Source organism: Coptis chinensis, chromosome 5 (genome assembly GCF_015680905.1).
Source record: "Coptis chinensis isolate HL-2020 chromosome 5, ASM1568090v1, whole genome shotgun sequence".
In the NCBI taxonomy this organism is placed as follows: Eukaryota; Viridiplantae; Streptophyta; class Magnoliopsida; order Ranunculales; family Ranunculaceae; genus Coptis; species Coptis chinensis.
In genome coordinates this window covers 7987659-7999923 of record NC_141460.1, presented here as the reverse complement: position 1 = coordinate 7999923, position 12265 = coordinate 7987659, and the positions used below count along the sequence as shown (strand labels likewise).

Here is a 12265-nt window from a genome sequence, read left to right as displayed (position 1 = left end):
CTTCTACAGTTTGTTTCAGAATAGGACTTAATCTTCTTCTCCCTCTTCCACACACTCCAATGAAACACATTTCCCTCTCTTCTTCCTACCTTTCCCGTCTAATGTTCCCTACATTTCCTTCTGTTTCTTTTGAATACCTGTTATTGGAGAAAGGGAAACTCTTATCCCCACACTTCCCACCCAATTTAGTATTTTATAATTCCATTATAGTGTCGTATATTCTGTTAAATCACCAGTATCAGTATATTCATGGAATTTTATGATTCTTGTGAAGAGGAGAGTTCTGCAAGAGATTTTCATAGAAGGGAGAAGACGAACAAGTGGTGGAAATGGCATGTAGAAGAAGGGACTTTTGATGAATACTGGATAGTAGGGAAAAGTTTGATTGCACTTGTGGCTATTATGAATGGTCCTGCTTTTAGGGGTTTCTTGAAATGGCATCCCCAGTCACCCAAATGCCTATATATTGATACTTTGGCTCATTTGTGGGAGATTTTCATTGTAGCAATGAACAAGCTATACAAGTTTAAGCTAGACACGAAGTCAGTAGTTAATAAAGACTTCTACAATCTGGTTGTGGAAATAGATTTGCTGAGGTCCTGGGGTTTAGATGTCAATTTCATGGCTAAATATCTTTGGGAAATGGTATGTGATTGTGAAGAAGTTTTGGACATATACACTTATTGTATTGAAAAGAACATTAGGAGCCTAACTATACTTTTTTGTAATGTTTTCAGTTGGTTTTGTGAAGATAGAAAATAAGCACAAGTCTATGACAATACAGAAGTTGCGATGGGTACAAGTTCTAATAGATGGTATGTTAGGTAAATGTCATGTTGGTGGACTTGGAAAAGAAACTGATCCTGTTAGAGTTGAGTTATTTTGTGTGGCCAGAAATATCAAAATGGCTATGACAGTGATGTTTCTTCGTTCTCCCGCTTTCATTTCAGTGTTTAGCTTTCTAAGGGGGTTCGATACTCCAGAAGAATTTGGTTTGTCTGCACCCTTTCCAGAGGTTACACCCCAACCATATCCCCCACCACCTCGTGCTAGATTGATAGTAATTTCTATTTTCTTGTTCCTTTACAGTGTCGGAGAGGTTCTTTATAATGTCAGGTTGTAATTTTATTACCGTTGGTATATATTAATTATTCGTATTGTTTGTTGTTACATATTACAGTCGATGAAAAGAAAACACTCTGACATGGATTCAGAGATGAGCATTTCGAAGGAGATAGAATTTGTTGCTTTTTTGCTTACAACAAGACTAAGACTAGAAATCGTCCAAGGCGTCTGGTATCCTCCAATGCCAAAGAAGCGCTATATAATTTATACGCTCCCCTGTAGTAGAGTGGAATTGAGAAACCACTACTAGTGGTGGATTGAAGTTTTGGTACGGTGGGGTAGCCCAACCCGCATGTTATTGTACATATTTTGTTGTATCGTGGACACATTCTTTGATGCCCCAGTAGGTCATTGTAAGTGATGTGAATGTGTAGTCTTTTGATGTGTAAAGTGGGGACTGTGAAGATGTAATCCATTTGCTGGTATTTTGAGCCCATATGTGTTGTTGCAATATATTTTGAAGCACACTTATAGTGTCTTGTGAAGCATATATAGTGCCATTCTCAGCTAATATAGTGTCTTATATCCTTCCATAATTGATTTATACTCTCCCCTGTGGAAGAGTGGAATTGGAAAACTACTAATGGTGAATTGAAGTTTTGGTACCGTGGTAGCCCAACCCGCATGTTATTGTGTAGATTTTGTAGTATTATGGATGCATTCTTTGATGCCCCAGTAGGTCATTGTAAGTGATGTGAATGTGTAAAGTGGGGACTGTGATGATGTAATCCATTTGCTGGTATTTTGAACCCATATGTTTTGTTGCAATATATTTTGAACCACACTTACACAATATGGCTTTCTCTTACACGGACTATTTGTTCACGGACATATTATATAATGTCTCCATCAGCTTATATAGTGTCGTTTAGAGCTTATCGAGTGTTTTATATCAGGTGCCTACTAACAAGTTAATAAGTGTAAATTAGAAAGTTATTCACGACACGATATAAGCTGTCACAGACACTATATAAGCTGTCCCACAAACTTGTATTCACATACAAATTATTCATGTACACCGTGTTGCACCTACAATACATTACAATCGTCCACAATGTTTCCACCTATCCACGATATTTATGTGATTATATATTGAAATACAGTTGAAATTGCACATTGAAATTTCGGAACAATAACTGAAAACCTTTTCAGTTGCCAATGGCACTATCTCCATTGACATTAACTGAAGGCCTAGTAAAACTGAAAACCTTTTCAATTACCAATGCATTACTAAGATAGACTGAACCTTTTTTCTCACACAATGGGAATTGGGCGGGATGGGCAATTAACTGAAAACCTTTTCAGTTACCAATGCATTACTAATCTTAGTTACCAATGCATTACTAAGATAGACTGAAACGTTTTTCTCACACAATGGGAATAGGGCGGGATGGGCAATTAACTGAAAACCTTTTCAGTTACCAATGCATTACTAATCTTAGTTACCAATGCATTACTAAGATATGCTGAAATATTTTTCTCACACAAAGGCAATTAACTGAAAACCTTTTCATTACTAAGATAGATTGAAACTTTTTTCTCACACCTGCACAATGGCACTATCTCCTGAAGAAGAAAAATAAGACGCCAACCAGAGCCTTTACATCCCCCCTGAATTATGCCAAAAGATACTTGCACATGGTCCACTCCAATTGCTTCAGAAATCCAAATTTGTATCAAATGAGTGGGAGTTGCTAGGTTATGAGAGTTCATTCATAACCGATTTTGTTATGAAAAATGAAGCATTTCTAAGGTACGTGATTCAGAACCAGCATTTTGCCGAACTATATATTTCCTTCCTTTCAAACATTGCTCACATTCCACCAATTCCTACTCCAAATTTGGACTTCTACCCAAATGGTGTTCGGATCATGGTATCTTCTAGTTAAGGTATTATTTGTCTATGTGAAGAGCATTTTAGAGACACCAAATTTTATGTATGCAAACCCACAACTCATCAATTGTGTATGTTGCATAGACCTAAGATTAAATTCTGGACAGAGTGTATGGCCATGTCGGTACATTCAATTAAACCTTTACAATTCACCATAGTCCGATTGTCTAAACCAAACCACCATACTGTAGTTCAAAGCCGAGATAATAAAAACAATAGTGTCATTGTCCATTTTGTTGAAATTTTCAACTCCAACATTTTGAAGTGGAGAAGGTTGGAAAACCTATATTTGTCCTTCAACACTGAACACATTCAGATGCAGCCTGGAGTTTTAGCAAAGGGACATCTACACTGGTCTCTTTGGGACACTGGAATTTTGGCATTCCATATTGGTGCTGAAGAGTGACAAAGGTGGCGCTTCCCCTCACGACCTCAACCCCAAATGGTTACAAGCTCTTCCACTTCCAAGGCACTATTGTTATCATGTACACCTTCTGGAATTGTCCAATTCGTGATAGACAAACCGAACTCCACATATTACAAGACTACAACGCTAGGGTCGACTGCTGAAGTTTCTCTTGGATCACTTGTATCAGACATTTTCTCACCCAGAATTTGTTGACCTTTTCTCCATCGATGTTGCCGTCTTAACCTTTAAGTGCGACTCCTGGCTAGTGTGGTACAACTTATGTACTAATAAAGTTGTGTCGGTTGAAAAAATAAAAATATCAGGCAGCAACACAATCCTACCCATAATGTCAGACTTCATTTCGTATGGAGGAATTTTCAACTAACCAGGGATGGAAACTTGTTACAAGTCTACAGCCAGTACTACATAATTACTATGTATTTTATTTTGTTCCCAGTCTTTTTCTAATTATGTATTTATACTATATTGAACATTCTAGACTTATTGTATGTTCTGAGTCTTTATGTTATCAATAATGTCCACATATTAACCATTCCACACTAACATTTATTCTATTTTCTATTGTTAGCGTATGTGTTACATATATTCATGGTACATTTCATATCTTCACGTCACGTGTCTAAAAATGGTTATATTGTTAGACTCAGCCTTGATATGCTTTAATTTTCAATTTGACAGATGCCTTGTATATATAGGAATGCCTACTTGTAAATAGGAATTATTACGTATAAAGTTAGTAGTAATTAATAGTAATTAGTTATTGATCATCCAAAAAAAAAATTGGTTCAGTCCTGAGGTGACCTTCTCTTAAACGGACATGTTCTTAATAAGTTTATGTGGTGTCTTGGAAAGCTTATATAGTATCCCCTAAAACATTTTTATATGTGCCTTATTAACTACTATAATGAACGACAATATATAAGAATTAGAAGACACTATATAGTCTTACACAGTAATGTAAGGTCTGAATGGTGGAGAAGAACATGTCTGTTATCAGTTTAAGAGAGGGATTTTGAGAGTTATTTTATTCTAGTTTTTGAAAAGTGGAGGGAAAGACGACGAATCATAATTACATTGATATCTGATATTGCATCCACAGAACAGTGTAGAACACATGAAAGACACTATATAGTTTCATTCAGACCTTTCAATTCATATATGTGGATCTCGGACCTATGAATGGGGATATTCCCGATACTCACAAAGAAAAAAGGAAGTGACTTGGACAAAAAAAAAACGAAGTGACTTAGAAACGGCCCACTTAGAAAAATCTTGTTTGTCGACAACCTTGGACTAATCAATCCAATATTGATTAATACGTAATCAATCAAACACTACTTGAAAACGGCTATTGATAAGAGCCCAAAACTATAGTTTTAACCTCTTAATAATATTACATTTAGACCAATTATGTGTATAACAAATAAAAGTTAGTACTGTTTACGTATTTCAGGTCTTGGAGTCAAATATGTAAAGAAATATGTCAGTTTTGCAAGAGAAATGAGCAAAGGTTGGTTGATAAGAAGCCCAAGTTTCAAGGAGAAAAAGTCTTTTTAAAGCCTAGTCAAAGCTGAAAAGTCAAAGTCAACGCGGATAGAAAAAGAGCAGAAAAGTCAACATAACTTCCGTAGGCCGTATCTTTGGACTCCGACCTCGGAATTGGGCTTGTTATATGTCAAAATGACCGGATCGGAAAGAGCTTTCTAATTGTCTAATTCTTGACCAAATCAGAGCAATAAAAGTGGACAAAAAGGGTGTTGAAATATTTTCACGCATAGAAACCTTTTTTGGACATATGTAATTAGGTTTTGGGCTTGATTTTATGGCCCAAAACATGGCTTCAAAGCCCATGCACGGAATTGTAAACCTAGCCCTCTCATATATAAAGATGTTTAAGGCTAAACAAAACTTGGCTACTCTTTTTTTTGTTTAGTTGTAAATTAGGGTTCTCTCTCTCCCTCTTTAGTTTAAGTTAGGTTTAATTAATTATTTTAGTTTGTAGCCTCCATTAGAACCTTTTAATAAAAACTTTAGTTTATTCAATTCAAGTATCTTTAATAAAGTAGTTCTTCATGATGTCTTATTCTATTTATTATTATGTTTATGATAGCCTCATAATTCTTAGCTAAACCTCTATTAGAGGGGTTTGATGAAGCTTTGATGAAGACTTGATGTGTTAGTTAGAATTATTGTATTTAAGAGTTTCACTTTAGTAGGTTAGTTGATTCACCATGAGAATGGGTTAAACTTCCTTATATGCTAATTATTAGTTGGTAGAGATTGCCATGAATAATTCGGGATCAATTACTTAATCTTTATTGGTTAGGATTGTAATAATCTACACTAGCACATTAGGAGTTTATCTAGGTGGAATCAAATCCCCTTAATTCTTTCTCTATTCTTCTCCATATTTTATTCAAGTCATATTCAATTGCTTAGTTAAATTAGTATAGGTTATATAAGAACCAAAAACCTCCAATGGAGTAAAACACAAATAACACTCAAATAGAACCATGAAATCTTGGTTCCATTCTCTCTTTCTTTCTCTTCTCTATTTTTCTCTCTTTTTCCTTTCTTTTGCGGCCTCCTCTTCCTGTCTTCCTTCTCTTCTTTTTATACCATTCCCCTCTCTTTCTGGACCATCTATCTGTCCCTTCATCTGACGGCTCTCCTCTTAGCCGTACCTCGGCCACATCTGCCTTTAGGGTTCCGCAGCCTGATTCTGCTATTAAACAGCTTCCCTCCCTTGTCTCATTGACTTGGTCTTCGCTCCTCCATTGAAACGCCCCCATCCAGACCGTCCCTCTTCCTTCCATCCCTCGGCCCATCTTACAGCCGTACCCGTGCCACCTCCCCTCTCTAGGGTTTCGCGGACATGATCCCATACTCCCTAACCTACCTTGTTTCACTGCCTCCCCCCTTTGTCTTTGACCCAGTCCCGCATTATATAATGGGCCACTACAAATGCCCCTTCGCGGCCATATGATTGGTCCAAGGTCGAGAACTTCTACCGTTTCATCTCCTCTCCAGCTAATATCTGTCCATTTTGGGAAGCATGTGATGTGAAAGGCACTCATCACACACGTTTTTTCTGGTGGCCCATGGTTTCCTGTGCGCCCACGTGTAGTCTTTCGGCTGGAGCCCTAGCCGATGCTTTGTTTTCCTTGCCACTCAAAATTACCTTTTTACCCCTAGCCTATTTAAACCCCTCAGTCCTTCTTCTTCTTCCCTCACTTTCTTTTCCCTTGTCTCTTCTCCTTCACTCTCTTTTCTTAAACTCCCCATTTTCTCCTCCTCCAAACCTTCACCGGCGCGCGTGTGTTTCCCTGTGGTGGTCTCTCCAGTACCTTCCTTCATCTCCGGCTATCTCTCACAACCTCACCCACTCCCTTTTACCATTGATCGGTATGTTTTCTTGGCCTTCTCTCTTTTATTTGAACTGTCTTTCCCTTTCTCGTTTTGAAATAATTCAATTCCTAGAGTCTGTTCATCTCCCTTCCGATGTCAGACTGCGAATTTGGTGACTCGTCTTCTTCACGTTCAGCGGGGGTATCTTCTCCCCCTCCTCCTGTTTCCACAGCAATACCCTCCACCTCCGGTCGCCTCACTACCTTACTGTCGCCCCCCTAGATCTCGTAGACCTAATTTAGATGCCATTAGAGCAGCCTACGGTGTTCCAGCCGATGTTGTATTGGAACACGTGTCCTTTGTCACCCACTATCCCCATTTGGTTCCCCGCAGACCGGGCTCTCTTGTCATCACTGTAGGTCAAATGGTTGCCGGTCTGCGGCTTCCCCTTACTCTCCTGAATGTTGAAGTTTGCAACCACTTCAACATTCCCCCTTGCCAAGGTATAGAAAATTTTTGGCGGATAATGTATGCCGCAAATTCTTATAACAGGACCCGGGAACCCAAGATCACTAGCCGCAACATCTACTCCCAATACTATCTTAAAACCAGCACCAAGGATGTCGACGATAGGATACCGGTCCTACGCATTAGATTCGCCCTAAAAACAATCTTTTCTCCTTAAGCTCACCACTTCTGATAAAGTTTGGCATCACTATCCGCTCTATGTATCAGGAAACTTTTTGTCCGTGGACATTCCCTCCACCCTGACTCTTAACCACCTCGCCTTCCGACTTCGCGGTGAGTATCGTAGTTCATTCCCCATTTTTCGAAATGTTTTCCCTTTGATCTATTAACTCACCTATGTTCTTATTTACAGGTTGGCGGCCCAATTCCAAATCCAGGATTTATGACAACATCTCCTGTCCTATCTTTGCCCAACTCGCGATCTTGGCACTGCCCAAGCTGACTTCTTAGGCATTCATCCCACCACCGATGCTCTTTTACTGCCCATCCCCGCTCTCAACACCTTCTGTGGCTTAACATGTCCTTTTTTTCGTCCTCCCCCTCCCAAGGAGCAAAAGCCCCACGCGTCTCCTCCTTCCAAGAAGAGATCTCGTTCCCACAGCTCTCACCACCCCCCTCCTCGAACTTCCGGACACTCTTCTGCCTCCCATGAACCTCAAGATCTCCACCCTTCCTCCATTCCCAGCGACGTCCCTTCCTACTGCTCTATCTCCCACTGGGACGATCATTTCTCCTCTCACCCCTCACCTCCCATTAACATGGACGTCCACAAGCAGAAATTGTTTGATAGCGACTCCGATGATGACGTGATGGAAATTCCCCCCGCCGACATGCATGCGCCCGCTGATCAACCGCCATCTAAGAGGCCGCGGACATCCACCTCTGAGGGGCCTGTCTCTACAATTCACCAGAGTTCTGTGCCTGACGGTCAAGCCCCTACTTCTGCACCCTCTCATCCAGCTGACTCCTCTCCCTGCACTTGCCGGCTTGGCATGGAACCCGCTCAGCCTCCCGCCCCGATATCCACTCTTGCGCCTGTTGAGGACTTTTGTCCTGTTTTCAATGTGTGCAACCGGAAAGTGAATACGGCGGACTCTGCTTTGGGCAATGCTGCTGTGGCCTCCTCCTTGTTCTACAATGCTCATCTGCCTAAGGACATTGCCTATGATGATAGAGGTACATTTGACCAACATCGCACCTCGCTATACACAAACTGGGAAGGGGTATAACTTCCTCCCTCTTTTAATCCCTCTCCCTTTTTTACTCAGGTGAGCCTGGACATCTCCTTCATGATCTGCGCCAATCTTCGCGCCAAGAACAAGGTGACTGCCCTAGAACAGGAGCTCAACGGCCCCACTGGTTTGCGAGCGGCCTACACCGGACTCCAGGCAGATCTGGCCACTGCCAACTTGGCCAAAGTCCAGGCTCAGGACGAACTTAGGTCGGCAGAATCCTCCCATCAACTGTACATGGACTCTGTCAACGATCGCTTGCGCTGTCAAAAGGAAGAGCTCCTCCACCACCACCAGCTCAATTTGGATGCCCTCACCCAATAACATGAGAAAACCGTGGATGCCCTCAGTCAGGCCCACAAGGATGACACCGCCAAGATGATGAAGCAGCACCAATCAGATATGACGGCTCTCCGTGACCGTTTCAAGGCTTTGGCGGAGAAGAGAGTGGCATGGAAAGTCCAAGAGGAACTCGCCCGGCTCACCCAGGAAGGCCGCCTTCTCCCAGAGATACCCGCCGTTTTGGTGACTGAACCCACTGGCATACCCGAGAACCTTGTGATAGGCGACGACCCCTATCCTGCCGCAGTCATTCCGGAGTCCCCCACTGCCGATGCTGAAGTTACTACTACCAAAAACCTGGCTGATTCATCCACCTAGGGAATGCCCTAGTTTTCTCTTTGTATCAAATACTTGTCATTAACTTGCGACCTGGGTTCGCCCCTGTCCGCATATTTTGTCGTGTAGCTACATTTTATATGTCTGTCGTTCTCCATACTTTTCCTACTTCCTTTATTTCTCTTAGTATGATATTTGATTTAGTATGCTATGTTGTTCCCTCTTTATCTTTTGGTTCTATCTATCCACTTGTATGACATCTCTCTCCTTATGCAAATCTCTCCTTATGCTATGTTATTCCCTCTTCAGTATGTTATGTATCCCTTGCATCTCTGGTCCGTGGAGGGCTCATCCTGCTCCGCGGGCTCGACCAAGCCTTGGGGCAACTCTCTTTGCCCCACTTATCTCTTGCATCTCTGATCTGCGGAGGGCTCATCCCACTCCGCGGGCTCGATCAGGCTCTTGAAGCTGTTGGGGCCACTCTATTTGCCCTATGTATCTCTCGCATCTCGGGTCCATGGAGGGCTCACCCCGCTCCGCGGTCTCGACCAGGCTTTGTGGCCACTATCTTTGCCCTACCTTTCTCATGCATTTATGTTCCGTGGAGGGCTCATCCCACTCCGTGGGCTAGATCAGGCTCTCAAGCCTGTTGGGGTCACTCTCCTTACCCCATCCATGCATCTCTCGCATCTCGGATCCGTGGAGGGCTCATCCCACTCTGCGGTGTCAACCAGGCTTTGGGGTCCCTCTCTTTGCCCTACCTTTCTCATGCATCTATGTTCCGTGGAGGGCTCATCCCACTCAGCGGGCTCAATCAGGCTCTCAACCCTGTTGGGGCCACTCTCCTTGCCCCATGTATCTCTCGCATCTCGGATCCGTGGAGGGCTCATCCCACTATGCGGTCTCGACCAGACTTTGGGGTCACTCTCTTTGCCCTACCTTTCTCATGCATCTATGTTCCATGGAGGGCTCATCCTACTCCGTGGGCTCGATCAGGCTCTCAAGCCTGTTGGGGCCACTCTCCTTGCCCCATGTATCTCTCACATCTCGGATCCGTGGAGGGCTCATCCCACTCCGCGGTCTCGACCAGGCTTTGGGGCCACTATCTTTGCCCTACCTTTTTCTTGCATCTAGGTTCCGCAGAGGGCTCATCCCAGTCCGTGGGCTCGATCGACTCTCAACCCTGTTGGGATCACTCTCCTTGCCCCATGTATCTCTCGCATCTCGGATCCGTGGAGGGCTCATCCCACTCTGCGGTCTCGACCAGACTTTGGGGTCACTCTCTTTGCCCTACCTTTCTCATGCATCAATGTTTCGCAGAGGGCTCATCCCACTCTGCGGGATCGATCAGGCTCTCAAGCCTGTTAGGGCCACTCTCCTTGCCCCATGTATCTCTCGCATCTCGGATCCGTGGAGGGTTCATCCCACTCCGCGGTCTCGACCAAGCTTTGGGGCCACTCTCTTTGCCCTACCTTTCTCTTGCATCTAGGTTCCGTAGAGGGCTCATCCCACTCTACGGGCTCGATCAGGCTCTCAAGCCTGTTGGGGCACTCTCCTTGCCCCATGTATCTCTTGCATCTCAGATTCATAGTTTATACTCTTCTTTAAACACTACACATAAGAAACGCATTTTTATTTACAAAAGTGTTGTGGTTTTATACATTTACATACAGCTCTAGTCCTCTGCTCTGGACTTGCTTACATTGCTCTGAAACTTTGGTACCTTCACTTGTAATTTTTTTTTAACATTCTTAAGTTCCAAGGCCTCTCTACTAGCTTTCCTTCCATTGTTCAAAGCTTATAGGTTCCTGACCCCCCTTCCTCCATCACGGTGTATGGCCCTTCCCAGTTTGGGCCTAGTTTCCCGTCCTTTTCTTCCTTCGTGCTTGGTGTCACCCGGTGGAGCACCAATTCCCCTACTTTAAACTTTCGTGGCCTAACCTGCTTGTTGTATTGCCTCTGTAACCTCCGATGATACTCTTCCAAACGGATGCGGGCTGAATCTCTTCTCTCTTCTGCCAAATTCAAATCTCCAGACAAAATGCGCCAATTCGATCCTTCCTCCACAGCCTTGCCTCTCCTGGTAGTCACCACCAGTTCCGAGGGAATCACAGCCTCCACGCCGTATGCTAAGGCGAACGGGGTCTCTTTGGTGGTGGTCCGCAGAGTGGTTCTATATGCCCAAAGAACATGATTCAACTCATCGGCCCATGCGCCCTTCCAATCTTCCAGTTTCCTTTCAGATTGTTTAGTATTGTCTCGTTGGAAGATTCAGCTTGCCCGTTGCCTTCTGGGTTCTAAGGGGCCGCCGAAAACCCTTGCTTCACCTTGTAGGCTTCGAGGAAAGCCGCCACCTTAGCTCCTGTGAACTGTGTCCCATTGTCTGCAATGATGGCATACGGCAGCCCGAACCAACATATGATGTTCTCCCATAGAAACTTAATCGCTTGAGTCTCCTTTATCTGCTGCAATGGGACGGCTTCTATCCATTTATCTGCTGCAACATACATGTATCTTCTTTTGCCACTAGCCATGGGCGATGGCCCTACGATATCCAACGCCCACATGGCAAAGGGCCAAGGGTTGGAGACATTATGCAGGGACTCCGTAAGTACAAATATTCGTTGTGCAAATCTTTGACACTTGTCACACCTCTTAGCAAATTCTAATGCATCCCGTTTCATATGAAGCCAGAAATAGTCTTGCGTCATTAACCAATGTGCCGTAGTCCTCCCTGCGGAGTGACTCCTATAGTCCCCTTCGTGCAATTCTGCCAGTACTTCTAAAGATAACCGCGGCCCCAGGCATTTCAGCAATGGCCCATTGAAGTTCTTCCGATACAGTTCCCCTTCCATCAATACATATCTCTGAGACGCCTGCTCCAACCTCCTTTTATCGTTCCTATCTATCACCTCCCCTCCCTCTAGAAAGTGCTTGATGGGATCCATCCACCTTCTTCCTCTGTAACTTGGCACACCTCCATCACCTCCTCTGTGCTTGGCCTCTCCAGTCTTTCCACCTTTATAGTTCTTTCTTCTGACCCCAGCATGGCGGCAGCCACATATGCCAGAGCGTCTGCATGCCTATTCT

The 12265-nt window shown here is 43.5% G+C and overlaps 1 protein-coding gene across 1 annotated transcript; it reads right to left on the bottom strand.

Moving 5' to 3' along the window:
• Positions 1-10966: 10966 nt before the first annotated feature.
• Positions 10967-12030, bottom strand: LOC147496497 (uncharacterized). The gene is made up of 2 exons (XM_086562596.1): positions 11492-12030; positions 10967-11348 (listed from the first exon to the last, which is right to left on the bottom strand). Exons 1-2 carry the CDS (start codon positions 12028-12030, stop codon positions 10967-10969), a joined length of 921 nt encoding a protein of 306 aa, XP_086418722.1.
• Between the last annotated feature and the right edge of the window lie 235 nt (positions 12031-12265).